At 38.0% G+C, this 16,919-nt stretch overlaps 1 protein-coding gene across 1 annotated transcript; it reads right to left on the reverse strand.

Moving 5' to 3' along the window:
* Positions 1–4,620: 4,620 nt before the first annotated feature.
* blk (BLK proto-oncogene, Src family tyrosine kinase) lies at positions 4,621–12,379 on the reverse strand. Its single transcript, XM_075458831.1, has 14 exons — positions 12,273–12,379; positions 10,880–10,966; positions 10,651–10,747; positions 10,487–10,517; positions 10,004–10,097; positions 9,808–9,906; positions 9,567–9,670; positions 9,326–9,475; positions 8,734–8,886; positions 8,464–8,643; positions 7,727–7,803; positions 6,794–6,944; positions 5,568–5,699; positions 4,621–5,409 (listed from the first exon to the last, which is right to left on the reverse strand). Exons 3-14 carry the CDS (start codon positions 10,744–10,746, stop codon positions 5,207–5,209), a joined length of 1,470 nt encoding a protein of 489 aa, XP_075314946.1. The 5' UTR covers position 10,747; positions 10,880–10,966; positions 12,273–12,379; the 3' UTR covers positions 4,621–5,206.
* Between the last annotated feature and the right edge of the window lie 4,540 nt (positions 12,380–16,919).

The raw sequence follows: 16,919 nt of genomic DNA on the forward strand, positions 1-16,919 counted from the left end.
CCAGCTCTGTACAGGGAGTCATAGACTATGGGCATCCCTTCAGACTAACTTGTAAATTTTTTCTTAATTCTAATCCAATAAGATCAAGATTAGGTTACTTGGTCTAATAGACTCTTAGCAAGTCAATAAAGACAGGCTCAAACTACAGTGAATATATAAAAAAAACAAAAAACTTTATATGAAAGGGTAAACAGTATAATTCAACCTAAACTAATCTCTAAACTATCACTTTAACCAGATTGTGAGCACACATTAACAGAACTCCTCACTTCAACTTGTGCATTACATTCTTCTTTCTTCTTTTCTATTTTTGCCACTAATTGTAAAACCAGACAGAAAGGAGACTTAACAGAAAAGACTTTCACCCAAGGTCAAAACTGCTTATAGGCTGCGAATATCTACATTTAGTACATAAACCTCTGTGAGAACAGATATAGGGACAGTAACGATTTGAAAATAGACAGGAGCACAACACTGCATACTGATCAGGGAAGAAGAGCTGTTTGCTGTCAAACTAACGAGACTTATATTAGATGCAAGATATGTGTTACGTCAGTCTGCAGCTGAAATGTTTACGTCATATGCAGTACATTTAGCTGAGACAAAGATGATCCTATTCATCTCAGAATTATGCAGTCATTTTGGTCATTTGTAAGTGACTGTTCTCAAAGCTAACTATCCTGTGATGCTTAACAGCACAGACAGAAAGTCTGTGAGAACACTGAATGGTCACAATTCAGCCTGAATTGCGTAGGCCAGCAGTATCCTTAAGTACTTTTTTTTTTTTACTGCACCGGTGCACATATAATTAAATTTCCCTGTAGTTACCGGTACCCTTGACTCATCATTGAGCAGCCATGCTGGTCAATTGCCACATACACAAACAGGGAATGTTGGGGATACTTGCTTCCTCCAGGCTTCTTACTTCTTCTTACAGTATAATGAAATGAAATTCCCTTTATATATCAAGAGAAAGTAAAGATCTAGCAGAGGATTTCCCATAGTCCTCCCAATCAATAAAAAGGGAGGAGGCAGATGTTCATAAATTTCTTTTGTATTGGCTTCAACAAAGTAAATTCCATTAACTCTAGTGGTCTCTGCAGAAAGTTTAATTTTGGTTAAAAAAAAATTAGTCAGCTGTTGTGAAATCTAATTTGGATTAAACACAAACTGAGTAAAAAATGCCCTTTCGCATCTTTTTAGTCTGTTGGAAGTGCTCGATACTGACTTCCTGATAATGATCAGGAAACACGAACATACTGCAAAGTCCCTCTCAAAGGACATCTGTTGAAATCAGGATGTGCTGCACGGTTTCACTTTACTTTGGAATAACCAAATCAGAAACACCGAACAACCTTTGAAATCTGTTCAATCTGAACTGGTTAAACAAATTTTCAGCAGAACTCAAGAGACCGCTTGCACTATATTGATTTCTGACGGAGTTCATGAACACTGCAGAAGATTGTCTTTTTTGACCAGAAATAATGGGTTTACTTTGAAAAAAGTGCTCATATATTCTTGTAGAAATGAGCTACTTTTCTAAAGGATTTTTGTCTAACAGGGTATGAACAGTTTTCACAAATGTAATTGTTTTGAAATCTTATTCCTTTGAGAAGCCTGACTACAAACCTTTATCATCAGGAATAGATTACTTTATCTACCCTATTCTGTTAACTGTGTGAACTGAGCTGTAAGGCAAGGTCTTTTTTTTCTGTGCATGGTGTCTACATCTTCTGAGCCTCTGAGCATATTTGCTTGGTTCAAAAGTCAGTAAGATGGCACTGTTGTGCATTAGTGCATCTGGCATGGGGAACCTTCTCTTCTGCGAAGGTATTATTAGTGCTAAATAATGCAAACAGGTTTTGGAGAACATGTCCTGTCTTTTGAATGACTCTCACAGATAGTTGTGCTACATTCTGAGCATGTCGCAACAGCATTGCTCTGAAAGAGTAACATTTCTCCCGACAACATTTGATATGTTGTCTTTGCATCATTTTCATTTACCGGATCATTTGCAAAGAACTGAACAAGGTTTTATCGTATATTTTACCCAGACGTCTTCTGTCATTGTTCTGTCATTGTCAAGAGCCCTCATGTCTACTGGGCCACAGGCTAGTGATTGATGGACTCCATTAATTTAATGACATCAAAGCTCAGGAGAGAAAGCATGTTTATGAGCAACATAATGCAAAATGAACACAATTGAAAACATTATTAGGAGATGAAAGCCCATCTCTTTTTCATCTGTGGCGACACGCTTGTTTTTATCCCAGAGGACAGAGCAGGGTTACCCTCAACAAATGCTAATGATGTGTTGCCTTCTGCGGGGATCAGTCATTAATGAGTGAGCGAGTCATCATTATTCCGCTAAGGCAGAAGCGATGCACACAGGGAGGAGAAAGGATGGGTTGGCTTTGCAACCTTTGCCACTCATTTCTCATCATCTTGTGTTAACATCACGGCACGTTTCACAATAAGACTTCAGGTCAATCATTCTACGGTATGAGACTTTATCTGCTGACAGACTGCTGTCAGCATGATCTGCACCTATGGGATAGCTTTTTAATATAGCCATACAGCAGTTGTATGTCATAATATTTGTAATCTCTTGTTATGGACTAAAGTATGAACATATTCCAATTCAAGATAAAATGCCTAAATAATTAAAGATGTGACAAGGGGAGGAAAAAGTTGAAACAGGGTAATGCAACTGTTCTGCAATAACAATGAATGTGTAACTTTTTTCATCGGAAATCACCGGCCACCCGACCCCAACGTCATTGAAACACAAAGGACATGGATGCGTAGACAGTAAGTGAGATAAATTCTAAATAGATGCAGATAAGTGTGTTGAGGATCAATGCGTGGCTCTGTGGTGAGTGGTTGGAAAATCATAGATAACTGAGCAATTACTCCGACCATCGGGCAACATTCGGCTGCATACAGTTTAGCAACTCAAAAGCAGCATTGTTTTTCCTGATGTAGCAGGTGACAAATAATTTTGCTTGACGTGTTTGGAATAAATTACAGGGGAAGTTAGAGGAAATGTATTTACTTGTATATAAAGTGAGGACTCTCTATGAATAAAGCATAAGAGTCGATGTTCACGATGCATAAATGAGTATTTTGTTGTGGGATTTCACAAATATTTTTACATCAAATTAAACTTTTTTCAGGAAAGTTCCTCTGTCCACACACAGCAGCAGTGTCTCATGTTGCAGTTTAACATGTATGACAGGTAAATTGCAGGATGATATGTTGTGTGACACTGACCTCTGCAGGATAATAAGAGTATTAAGATAAATGCAACATATTGCACTTTCATTTTTCAGCTCCCCAGTTTTTAAGTTATATTCGTGTGTGCGTATCTATCTACAGCATCTCTATACACATTAGAAAACAACAAGAACTTTGTAATTGTGGGCATGATATAATTTTCATAACTGATAAAGTGAACCTTATATTATCACGGCACCGTTGGCAGTGAGTAGTCAAAGAACCAATTAAACTGTCTTGTATTTTTGCTTGCATTCGTAAGAAAGACTGATATTTCGTGAGACAGCTGCTGTGGCTCCTATCTAATAAATGAATGATTTTAATGGAATTAATGCATCCAAGAGGATATTAAAGTTTGTTTGTTTTTTCCTATACTGCCCTTCCTGTTGTTCTATCACTTGGAAATTCTACAAACTTGAATGTATATTTTCAAAGAAACCGACAGCTTCATGCATATTGAACATTTTTCAGTGCCCGTTGCATGTTTTATTGAAGCTAGAACATGAAAGGTAGGCAATGAATCAACAATAACCCAGTATAAAGTGACCATACGATTAACACTGATGATGATACGGTTAATACTGATGGTGAACACGGCCATGATGAAATATCTTGTCCGTATTTCTGTGCACTATTATTAGCTATTGACGTTTAGTTAATACGTCAAATGATTTTAGTTGCCAGTCTCGGTTGATATTGAATTGAGGAACATAAAAAATTTCACAGGTGTTTCATTATCAACATCAAGACATGTTTCTAGCCAAAAAGAAAAATGCGAAGATGTCAGCCACTTTGTCATGATGGCTTTCTGTCTGTGTGGTATTTCAAGAATGCTGACTAACACTTCCTCTTTCCTGTCCATTCAGGAAATGGCAGGGTTTTAACCCCTGACAGCCATGGCCCTCCACTCTCTTATCTTCAAGATACCATCTGGGCCCCCCGGGTGGGTTTAGTTGGGGGATCAAAACTGCTGCAATTTGGTACAATTAGTTACTATTGAAGGCATCCTGTAGATCACAACTGTAAAGGTCTCTGAAATTCAGAATTGAGTTACATCTTAGTTTCTCTCATGTTTCTCTCAATTTTAGTTTTGCAGCAGGTTGTTCATTCATGTTTATCTGATAATGGTTAAAACTAGATTTCGTCATAAGTGTCCATCATGTGGACTTTAAGCTTATGCAAAAGTGATTGTTATCTTTGTGTGGGACATCCTGTGCGTGCAAACCCACCTTCTTTGAAAGCTTTTTTTTTTTTAAAAAAACTAAATGAGTAGTTCAGTTTCTCAATGAGCATATTAGCTGTTTGTGATTAATTTTGCATGAGACAGAAGAAGAATGAGAGAAATTCTAAATAATGTGAATATTTTATTAAAAAACAAAACATTTATGCACTAATGATTTCTCTTTGAAAACTCCATTTCTTCTCAGCATATGACAGAAGAAAAAAAAAGTGCGAAGTATTGAACATTTAATCTCAGGCTGTCTGTTTCTGTACCATACAAATGTTTAATCTCCATCTTTACCTGTGGCTCCATCTGGGTCCAAAGACCATCATGCGTGCGTTGTACTTGTATTTCCGTTGTCATATGAACCATTACACATCAGTCCTAGTAATGCCCTCACACACTCCATGGCTTCAGTCAAGAGTACGAGGTAACATTCGTTTAAGCAACGTCAGGATAAAGAAACCGTGTTGAGTTTCTGACTTTGATACGTTTCAGATGCTCATTTCCGCTGCAGACAAAAAAATCTTTACATTCACTCAAAGGTGGGGGATGTTGTGTAAAAAATATATCCATCTGAACTGTTAAAAGATTATTTGTATCAGTGGTAAAGACTATTGTTGCTCGATCCTCTACTCGTTCAAGTCTTTAAATTTAAATTTTGTTGCTTTCAGATGATCAACAGGAAACATTTCCTTTTTCTATAACTTATGGCTGCATCTCATATTGTCCCTCTGTGGCAATGAAGAAGTCGTTGAGAGTGTTCTGTAGAAATTCAAAGGTCGGCCGGTCATCGGGTTTTTGCTTCCAGCAAATTGTCATGATACCATAGAGTTCCTCGGGACAGCCGTCTGGCTTTGGCATCCTGTATGATCTGTCCAGGCTCCTGATCACCTCTGGGTTGGTCATGCCTGAGCAGGAAAAAAAAAAAAAAATGGAAAAAAACTGTACTTCAATAAAACTTCACTATTGGAAACTATGTCCTAAATTTCTCAGCTGCAAAACAGTATTTTCTATGCAACATTTACAGTATGTAGTAGATTATGTAGTAGATTCTGTTTGACTGTACCTGGGTAAGGTATTCTTCCATAGGTGACTATTTCTGTCAGCAGGATCCCAAAGGACCAGACATCGGATTTTATGCTGAATGTGCCAAAATTGATGGCTTCTGGAGCCGTCCATTTAATGGGAAATTTTGCACCTGGTTTCAGAGAGAGAATGAGGAAAAAATGGAAAGATACGCAATTACTGGGGACTGATTGCAAAGGTTGTGTGTGTCTGTGTGTACTTCTGTTAACTATATCAGTGACACCCGGCATCCTTGTGGGAGCCATTGAATGAGCATTTGCCAATGTACTTTTCTAGAAACCAGGGATCCATGTCATCTCAACATTTCTCTGGCACAGATGCGTGTTACATAATATGCATGCGTAAGCCAAAAGAGCCAGCTGTCTCTTCCACCTTGTCACACTGTAAGGTTTTGTGAGGCGCTGTACTTTATGCCAAACCGTAGTCTTTATCTAACCTCATCATACATACAAATAGTTAAAGTGCCAAAACATAGCATAATAATGATTATACTTGTATAACAGTAATGATAATTATTATTATTAACATTATTAGGATCATTATTATGCTGAAACCTTGCCATCCTTTGAATGAAAATGAAATTTTCAAAAATCAGCACACAAGGTTTTTCTTTTTAGCTGATCTGTCACAGGTATATATGTATACATATACACACACACACACACACACATATATATATATATATATATGGGCTGTCAAACATGGTTAATTGTCCTTAGTTAACTCGTGAATAATCCCAAAATAATCACACTCTTAATATATGTTCTAAATGTACCTGAAATGGATATTTTTTATACTCTTATCAATATAGAAGAAAAAAAATATACTTGCTTTATGCAAATGCATATCATATTTACTCTTTCAACAATTCAAAACACATTTTCTTAACAAAACCTGTCCAGGACCATTATGCTGAAAGCTCATTGTGGCAAACTGAAGCCCAACAAATAACAACAGAAGGGTTTCGTGACCCGCATGTAACATTCCTTCACATGTATCAGATTCCCACTTTAAGAAAAAACATTTTACACTTTGTAACTGTGTCTAACACAGCATCTCGGTTCAGTCCGTACGCACAGCTCAGTGCCTTCTGCTTTTGGCAAGAGAAAGTGGGGATTGCTGAACTCGTGTGCTCAGTGCTTCCAAAACACTTTTTAGAGTCCTATATGTAGGCACAGTTTTAGCAAAATACTGCCCATACTTCACCTTCTTGAGCTGTGTATTCTGTCTCGATGATTCTGGCCAGGCCAAAGTCTGCTATCTTGCAGTGCAGCGTGTCGTTGACCAGTATATTAGCTGCCCGCAGGTCACGGTGGATGTAGTTCTTCTTCTCAATGTATGCCATGCCTTCAGCTATCTGTCATAAAGAGACAAAGTAAGCACACACCATGATAAATAGTCAGCTTAAATGCAAATTTATTTTATTAATGTATAACAGGACTTATCGTCATACAGTTTTACAGCCCACTCAATACTTGGATTAGATGTTGTACAATTTACAAGTCTGTTTCTCTGACGACTGCCGTTGTAGTACGTTTGTTTACATGTGTGTGAATATTTACATAAATATGAAGCGTAATGGCTGCAAAGGGGTTTAACAGGATGTACCAACTATCAGGAAGTTGAAGGCATTTCGGAGGGGCAAAAGAGTTCTGGGGGAGCTCAGTGTGGATGGAAAAATAGCATGACTTCCTGTCCGGATGTTAATAATTGACGTAGGGCGAGGCTTTCAACCCAGAAGAGCAAAAGCCTCACCACAGAAACCACACAGCTACTGCTTAGAGTTTCCATGTGTTCTCACATCATGACTAATGCCATAGAGCACAGTAAGAGACTTTGAAAGTGTTACTGTACAGCAGCTATTGTGTATAAACAGGCTTTGAGGTCAGCATTAAAGCTAATGCTTATGTTATTGGCAGAGGTTTAAAACATTTGTGAGCTCCTTGCTAATGTCTTACTGTCAAATGCAAATAAAAGCCAAAGGTAAAACAGAGAATAACTACCGAAGAAAAAAATTCTAATCTATGATTATTATCTGAGATCAAGCTTTCTTTACACATTGGTATAGGTTATCATTGTGATCAAAATGTCACATACAAGTTTTGCGTCTGAGATCATGTTATTGAAATGGTTTCCCACCTGCGCTGACATGTCGATCAGCTTATTCATCTTAATCTTTTTCCCTTCATCTGTCTTTAGAAAGTCAAGAAGGCATCCTGCAAAGAAGAAATGAGCGACATGATTCAGTCAGAAAAATAATCAAAAGGCAGTGTTTTGAAGGTCGATCTAACAGTGTTTCGTAGAAAAGTTTCCTGGCGCTGGTGCTGTAGAACTGTTTGTGTGTGTGTGTATGTGTTTTATCCAGAATGCACGTTTTAATTTTTCAGTGCCTCGCTTCTACCATTCAAATCAATGTAGATTTCTCTCAGCAGCATGCCGATACCAACGTTCCAATGCTTGTCAACACAGATACCTTTTTTTATGTAAAACCTGTGGAAACATCCACCAATCAATCAGTGAAGTACCGTACCTCCCACTCCACCATATATGTTTTCATGCAAAACATAATTCAACTCTACATGTTGCTTGGTTCCTGTTCAGCCACAGATATCTAATTGTTAGCGAGCTAGTTGACAAATGCCTATTGCAGAGCAGCACTTTTATTGGGATCTTCTATCAGGTTTATGTCACTGGTGAAGTTAGGACATATTAGAAATGTAATTAAATGTCATCAGTTGAATTACCCTTTAACAGGATAACTGTACATTCATAATTTATCTTCACACACTGTTTAAAGTCCTATTATATGTGCATGCTATCACAACTAAGTGGTTAGGATTTAACCTTCCACGAGCCACAGCCCATCTCTTGCTTACCATTGATCATGAACTCGGTCACAATGAGAATGGGCTCCTTAGTGACCACAGCATGGAGTCGAACGAGTCGTTCATGCTGCAACTGCTTCATCAGGTTGGCTTCCTGAAGAAAGGCCTCAGGCGCCATCGTTCCCTCCTTTAATGTCTTGACAGCAACCTTCTGGGTGTTCTTGTAGTAACCTGCCACAGGGCGTTAAAACGGGAGGCTTAATTATTTCTTTTCTTGGTTTTAAAAGATGTCTCAGATCACCAGAGGTGCCCTTTTCTTACCCATCCACACTTCTCCAAACTGCCCGGCACCCAGTTTCTTCAACATTTTCAGCGTCTCCCGTGGAATCTCCCACTCATCTTGTGCCCACGGCTGCTGAGGCGTCTTCGACTTACAAGGAGCGTACAGGCGCTGACACAACCCGTCTGCTGTGTCTGCACCCAAACATAATGAATTCACATATTACATTTTTCATCAGCACCTTTGCCTTTTTGATCAATTTCACCTCTAAACAACACAGCTCTTGTTTCCACTGATAGTCTTGAAAGCAGTTTTGAGCATGTTTGAATGTATCAAATATATCTAGCCTTTTCATCTTGTGGTTTTGTCACAGGAATGGAAAGAGTGTCACTCTTCTCACACAGGAAATGCTAAATTAATTACAAGGGTTTAACTTCTTATTTTAACACAAACTTAGTAAATATGTCTCATTATTTAGTGGACTGAATTCAATCCAAATCAGTCCAAATCAATGTTGTATGTATGATTGATAAACTGGTCGAGAAAAATCTTAAAAGCTATCGAGCTGCCTACCTTTGAGGATTAAACTCTAAAATGAAAAATTAGAATCATGCACTTGTGTTTAATGCTTACGGCTGTAGTATTTGACCAGCTCCTGGAGTGACGGGAAGGCGTTGGAAGGAGAGATGTAGTAACCACCTTTGTCTAAACAGCGGATCTTATAGTGTTTTACCATATCTCCTTGTTCTCGATCATGATCTCTGATTGACAGGGAGAAGGACCCTAAGCGAGGATAAAAAAAAACTGTCACACACTGGGTTTGACATGGGGTTTTAAAGCATTCATGGTTTAAAACTTGCAGAAAGCGTCCCACCTTTACAGGTCTCACTCTCTCGAACTAGAAAAGTGCCTGGTTTATTTCCAGGGGCTAAAAGGAGTCGTTCAGTTTCCCTCCGGCTCAAATCCTTGAAAAACCATCTGCGTGAGAGAAGAGCAGAAACCACATTTAATGCTACAGATTCAAAATTCAATATTACAGGAATGATAAACACATGGTTTCTGTATTTCTGAATTCTATTCGATGATACGTTCTGTGTTTTGAAATTGTTGCTTACTTCTCCACCTCCAGTGTATCTGCTCTGGCTACATAATTAGACGGTATTAAACCTTCATTTCCACTGATCAATGATCTAGCCAGCCACCATTCTCCATTTCTACAAACAAGACAAACATCTCAGATCAGTATGCTTTTCCGGGTTAAAGACTCTTTCTGAATAATTTCACACCAGTCCGTACAACGGCGACACTTACTCCTGCAGAACTTTGAGTTTGTCACCCTTTTTGAAAGGCAGATCATTGTTGTTGGTTGCTTTAAAGTCATGCTGTGCCACAAACACGGTCTCATCTGAAGAAATATAAGGCACAAAGATCTTTCAAAAGAAGTTCAGGAAGAATCCTCTTTATAGGTTGTCGACTGTTGATTTTATACTCGACTTTTGGCCAGCGTTTTCTGTCATAATATTATATTTCTAGTAAATATCCAACAGTAAATCAGAATTTCCTTAAATGTTTTTTTCTGAGCAATCGGCATCCTGTTTTAGCGCTGCTGTTACGTTAGAAAGACTTTTGTAAGTTGCAAACTTATCTCATCCCCAGAAGAGCACAGAGGAAATTTCAGCTGAGATTCCAATCACAAATTGTAGCTTACTGCTACTAATGTCTTGTTGACTGTATAAACACAGGCTGTTACTTGCCAGTAGAAAGTTAATTCAATGGAGAGGGTTTTGTGATTACCGTGGCCTGAGGATGTGTTTCCACTTTGTGCCTAAAAAGCAGAAAATAACCTGTTTTTGTCACATTGTAACAAATGAATATGATTGCTTGATGAAATTAAGACAAAAATAACTACATTTTTATGGTATAGTAAATAAGATTTCTTCTTTTAGTGTTGTACTTACTATATGGTTTGATGAGTTGGTTCCCTGGGAGTTGTGTTTTGCTTTGTAGAAGGTGTGATCATTTGTTTGCTTCTGGCCACTGCAAGTGCAGCCCATTCTGTGTGTACGATGGACAACATTTTATTCTTGTCTTTAATATGATCGTACAAGAGCATGTCATAATATAGTACCACTATCTATGTTAAGTTCACGTTAAGATGTTCCAACGTGCTCATTTCTTTGAGTTTACCTGATGAAGCCGATGAGCTTTACTTCAGCCTTTATCTGTCGCCACTCCTCCCACTGCAGGCCGCGATCTTTGACTTCATTCCACTTGCTGAAAAATGGAACAAGCAGTTTAAAATTTGCCAAAATACATGCACCGAGTCTCTTTAGTTTTCTGTTTCAGTAACAAGTCTCCCCCCAAAGCACAAACTGACTCTCAAAAGAGGAAGTGGAAAATATATTTATAGCTTTGTATAGTAACATTTGCATGTTATGGCCTTATAGTCATTTAGTTTGAAACAATAAAGGAAGGAATTAAACTATAAACATCAGTTTGAAGGAATCATGTTTTTCCTTGACTTCATTGACCGTACACAAGTGTCTAGCGCTGTTTCCCCATCAGGTTGAAGCGGCTTAAGCTTAAAATGTTTGGGTAAAAACTTTTGATGAATTTTGAAAATGTTGCTGAGCTTCAAAAAGTCCGGCAAAAGGTAGAAGAAGCGATTTCAATTTTCCAGTACTCGACAATTTGGCATCTTAAAGAATTTACTGTTTGTCACTGGAGTTAAAGTTTATAGTTGTTCATGCAAATATGCTCTGTGCAAAACAGCAGAACACAACCCGATCTGTCTTTTGTGTCTATGTGCTGTATGTGTGACAAAGACACTCATCGCTCATTCAATTATTCTATAAAAATCATACAAGAATGATTTATTGTTTTGTATTACTTCAGTTTGAACTGACATCTCATAAAACTCATAAAAGTCTCATCACCCTGAGCGATTAAAACAAGCGAGAATAAATTTTGATGTAGGAAACAAGAAAAAATATTTTTGTTCTTGATGCATCCTTTTGTCATGCATTCTAGCACATACAATATATATATATATATATATATATATATATTTATCTAGCTGAGCCTATGTTTATCTTTCAAATCACATTGAGTTGTAACGTTTTGAGTTATTACACCACATTAACTGCTGAGACCCAACCTTATCATATGAGGATATGGATATCATAAAACAGACTGTGGTCCACATCAGGACATACTTTTTCCTCAAACTACTTCATGTTCAAAGACAATTCTTAGGTTTTATTATACCCATCAGGTGCTATTCATCCCAAATAGCCAAAAGAAATTTAAAGTGCATGAAAAAATTTATGTTTTTGTCAACAAATAACTGCTGCAAATTTCCAGCTATAACAGTAACAACCTCCAACTCTTTTTGTCTAATTAGTTCGTATAAATGTTATAAATTTAATCATTTCCAGTTTAAACAGCTGGTCACATGGAATTATTGAAGTCAACTGTTTTCATTCCTAATTTTGATGCTGTTTTGTACGATAGTTGATATGACAGCTATTATTTTTACAATGTTATTTGTATGTCAGATCATCATATAGCAGATAAATACCTTGAGATAGTCCCCTGCCCTTGTCTTCGGAAGTAGACCAGACACAAAATGTCTTTAGTTTCCTCTGTGAAGACAGACTGTTTGTCACTGTGCCACTCTCACTCACTCCTTCTGGTTTGGAAAGTTTCTCTCTCACTTTTTCACTCTCACACACACACACACACACCCACAGTGAAGACCAGGCATCCCCTGAGGGACCTCTGCACACACAGTTTACTGGAAGTAAGCAACGGTTTGTTTATTTATTTTGTCCTGTAATTCCCTCTCTAACCTTTGTGGTAGATGATCTCTCAAAAGATCTCCTGCTTGTTAAACATCTAATAGTCCTTCAGCCTATAAATGAATGCAGTGAATACGCTTCATCTTCAGCTGTAAGACTCACAAATGTGTCAGAAAGTCAGACTTAACCAAACTAAATTATGTTTGCTTATTAAGACAGATATTTGTGTCCATGATTTGTATCCGACCATGTTAATGTCCTTTGATCAAGTTACATCTACATTGAAAAAGTCATTGTATTGAAATGCATGCTCTTTGTCTTTATGGGTAGCTGGTGTTGACTCGGGGTGTGGTGGAATTAAACACACAGCATGGTTTCCATGACATACTTTTCAGTTCCTCTAGTGGTCTGTGCCGTTTATCTTTTCTGTGCATCTTTTCAACTGAGCAAAACACGTGTGGCTACTCTCTACTGTAAAAAAAATATCTGCACTCTCACCACAAGAGGGGTGGGATGAAGCTTTCAGTTGCACTAACTGTGTAAATTATTTTTGTACGTGTCATCAACACGTCAGGGAAATGTAACTGTAGTGTACAGTGAGAAAGGCCAAAGCTTGACTTGAATTTGAGTTTTTTACATATAAGCAAACCGTTTTCTAAAATCATGTAGTAAATATTTAGGTTTTGAATTAAGTGGTGTGTGTGTGTGTGTTTCTTGTGTTTGCACAACTGATAGTTGTAGCAATACCCAAACAAGCATAGTATTGACAGTGTTTGACACTAACCGTCACACTGCACATGTTTTTGTCGTAATGTTTCCTGCAAACAGATGATTAATGGACAATCAAAAAGCACTCTTTAAAATGTCCATGGATTTAAAATCTGTGTAAGGATTTAGTTTCTGCTGTAGATCCAGAAGCATTTTCTGCAGCTTGCTGATGTTCCTCAGCTCTGACACCAGAGGGTGTAAACAGCCATGTTTTAATCTGCGAATCCCTTGAATGTTGTTCCACTTTAAGTCCCCTTATCAAGTTCCTCCCAACTTCATTCCATTTCCATTATCAAATAACCCTTACAGCGACCTCATCCATAGAGATGATTCAATGGATGTTGAACTTTTGGGATTTTATTGTGGGCTGCTTTTGTGTCTGTGTGCAGATGTGAGAGCAGATGCACAGTCAGACACATTTGGAGGGGAAAAATTGCAGGCCAGTGTGCGGTCAATCTATCAAAGTATAACAATGCTTTAGTTTTTCACACCATACAACACAGTTAACCAGGTCTTTCCTTTTCTCACCACACAATGTGCTGAAGAGGGAATTCACCTCCTTTTTTCAGCAAGAGACAATAAACACAAAACAGCACGTCCTTGAGATACCTGGCAGTAATTCTGACTGTTTAATCTGGAGTTTTTGTTGCTAAATTACTGCAGAATGTTATTAAGAATTAATCATAGAGCCCAGTAAGGAAGATATCATTCACAGTATACAGTAACCTGTAAGTACAGAGAACAATAAATCTTATGGCACCGGAAGTGTTTGTTTCCTATGGGGGGCTTTATACAACACACAACGTGGGGATATTACTCTCTGGGCAACACTTCACAGGTTTTTGTTTGGACCACCTGTGCTGTGTGTGGGGACTGTACTGTGCTGTAGTTCTCTGATGGAACAACCTCACTTCACTGTGCACACATTCACACACAAACACACCCAGGCTGCAGGTGCATGGAGAGTGTTATCGAGTGCGTCCTGGCTTCTAACTGCTGTTTCTCTTTATACTCCTTTCTTCTAGTTTTCCATCAGCCCTTGTTTTCTTCCCAGGGCTTGGCGGATGCTTGTGTACAGCTCTGTTGGGGTCCCCAGACATTGCATCCTGCCTGCAGAAGGGTCATAAGTGGCCCCACAGGATAACCTGAACAACAGTGGGAAAGAAAGGGAGCGTGGGTCTCCTCTGGTTATGCAGTTCTGACCACCTCTGTGCCAAAAGCATACACGCTGCCAACAGCAGCTTTCAGTTCCCATTATTAATGTGAGTGTGGACTATATGTGACTGAAAATGTCTGTACGTGCACTCATGTGTATGTTTTATCGTTCTGTTTGTGTGTGTGTGGAACAAAGCTATGTAAAAATTGCGTATTTAACGGAAATTGTGCTGTTAGTGTGTTTCAAAGTTTATCAAAGTTTCGATTTATTTACACACTCTTGTTCTTACACGCACACACACAAACACACGCACACACACTTTCCTCAATTTTGATCTCTCTCTACATCACAAGAGGCCCCTCTTTGACTTCCTGTCTGTGTGGGAACCACTTCAATCCTCTGTCACACATGAAGTTAAAGAAGGTCTCGCTCCTATATTTGCCATGAAAAGACAATGTCATTGTCAATAAGCAATGAACAATTGAGCTCCCCGATGTATCGAACATGCTCTGCCGCTGTTCCGGCTGGAAGAGCATAGATTTCAAATGAGCTTTGCTTGCTATTTTCCTGCATTAGACCGTCAGAATTGGTGAAAACAAGCAAAAGTTTTGCAACTATTTTGTATGTACTTGCTGTTTTTTGTAAACGTTAATTAGCTCAATGTACCATGTTTATGTATCTTTTTATGCTTAATTTGGGTTATTTCAAATTCATATTTATGGAAAATCAAACAAATATTACAATGTAAAAGTTCCAAAATGTTCATTTTCTTCAAAGAGAACCTGTCACACTTGGTTGGAAAGTGTGCTTTTGGATTCTGCAGTGCTCCGGCTGGAAGCGAGTCCCTGCAGCTGCTCCAGAGGCAAGTTGCTCTGAGGTAAACATGGCTGCGGGAAAGCCCCTTATAATTGTGCTCCGGATGACGTTCCCCACTCTTCCAGTGTTTACTGTGGAAATTACTGCCAACAGCCAGCAAGCAGGTGCTTCCTCAAAAACTCTTTGCTTTTCCAGAAGATTTGAGGATTAAATTAATCTCAGAAAGTCAAACACTCCCGCAGCATTTTTGGGGAAGGATTTTGGCACCCATTCAATTGAGCTTTATCATTATGATCTATCATTAAGAAATGTATTACTTGAAATTTTTATCTTACACCTGAGCACATTTTCTCCTCTTCAACAAAGTTATGCGATGATTACAGCAGTCTTTTTTTGTGAATGTGGAGAACATAACTGGCTGTTACATATTTCAGATCATCTTGTTGCTTTGCTTAAAAGCCTCAAGAAAGAAGAGCTATAAGTATCTGCTTCAACATATAAAACTGAGACCATCCTGAGTACCTATAGCAAATATATATACTGTGCATAGACAATACTTTGTTACTTCAAACAATTAACATTTCCATGCTTGATGCACAACAATATAGTGATAATACCTGTCTTAAGATGGCTCCACCCATCATCAACCTGAGCAGAGGTCCACTAGTATTGAAGTAATTGTTTGAGCGTGCAAGCCTTTAAATTTACCCTCCTTTGAAATTAATTATTAATCAGTGAATGCTTGTGTGGTGGTCAGCTCACCTTTTGCACGCATGAGTTTTCTTTGCTTAACTCCTCTCAAAGCCTAGAAACATTTATCTTAGGTTAACTGGTGAGTCTAAACTACAACAGGTGAGCCCCACCTCTTGCCCTATGGCAGCTGGGATAGTCCTCAAATGAATCCAAAATGAATCGATGGAAATGTTTTTTTTTATTATTATCTTTGACCACTAGGGGGTAGAACCACTCCAAACAAGCTGACAATATTTTGGTGTTAATTTATTGATGTATAATGAGAAGATATACATAAACTTGAGTAGGTCATTATGCATAGGAAGGTGCAAAACTTGTTACACATCTATGTTCAGTGGACAGAAAATGAATTATAAATTTAAAAATATCACTAAATTATGACCTATATTGTTGAGACAATGTCGGTTGTGCACGTGCATGTTGTTATAGCAACCCATCATTGAAAACAAATGCAATGCTCAACTGATTTTCCAGAAAGTGCACACCCCTGTAGATCAGTAAACACTGCAAAAAAAATAATAAAATCCATTTTACAGATTTAATTGAGAGTAATTGTGATTGGGATTAATTGTTAATTGTTATTCAAACCGTCTCAATAGACTGTAAATGTAAATTTGTAGTTATAAGAAGCACAGTATGGTAAGTTTTTTGTTTTTTTTATATATATCCTGAATGAAGGAATTATGGCCTGCAAATTTACATACCATTCAAAATGCAGAATATAGCTTTCCTCAATACACTCATGTGGCATTTGAACATGTCTTTGTTGCATTTCTGTACACAGGATCGATATAATTATAGTTTATTTTCATAAAAAGAGACATCATTGTAACATCCCTTTGTTAAAGGGATAGTTCGCCTCTTTTGACATGAAGCTGTATGACATCCCATACAAGCAATATCATTTTGGCGTTGACGAAGGTACAAAAATAAA

This window comes from Odontesthes bonariensis, chromosome 24, assembly GCF_027942865.1.
Source record: "Odontesthes bonariensis isolate fOdoBon6 chromosome 24, fOdoBon6.hap1, whole genome shotgun sequence".
Lineage (NCBI taxonomy): Eukaryota > Metazoa > Chordata > Actinopteri > Atheriniformes > Atherinopsidae > Odontesthes > Odontesthes bonariensis.

Coding starts and splice junctions, on each gene's coding strand:
- blk (XM_075458831.1), bottom strand. CDS start 10,746: ATGGGCTGCACTTGCAGTGGCCAGAAGCAAACAAATGATCACACCTTC. Junction 9,476..9,566: donor AGAGAGTGAGACCTGTAAAG/GTGGGACGCTTT, acceptor ATCCTCGCTTAG/GGTCCTTCTCCCTGTCAATC. Junction 5,410..5,567: donor TGGAAGAATACCTTACCCAG/GTACAGTCAAAC, acceptor TTTCCTGCTCAG/GCATGACCAACCCAGAGGTG.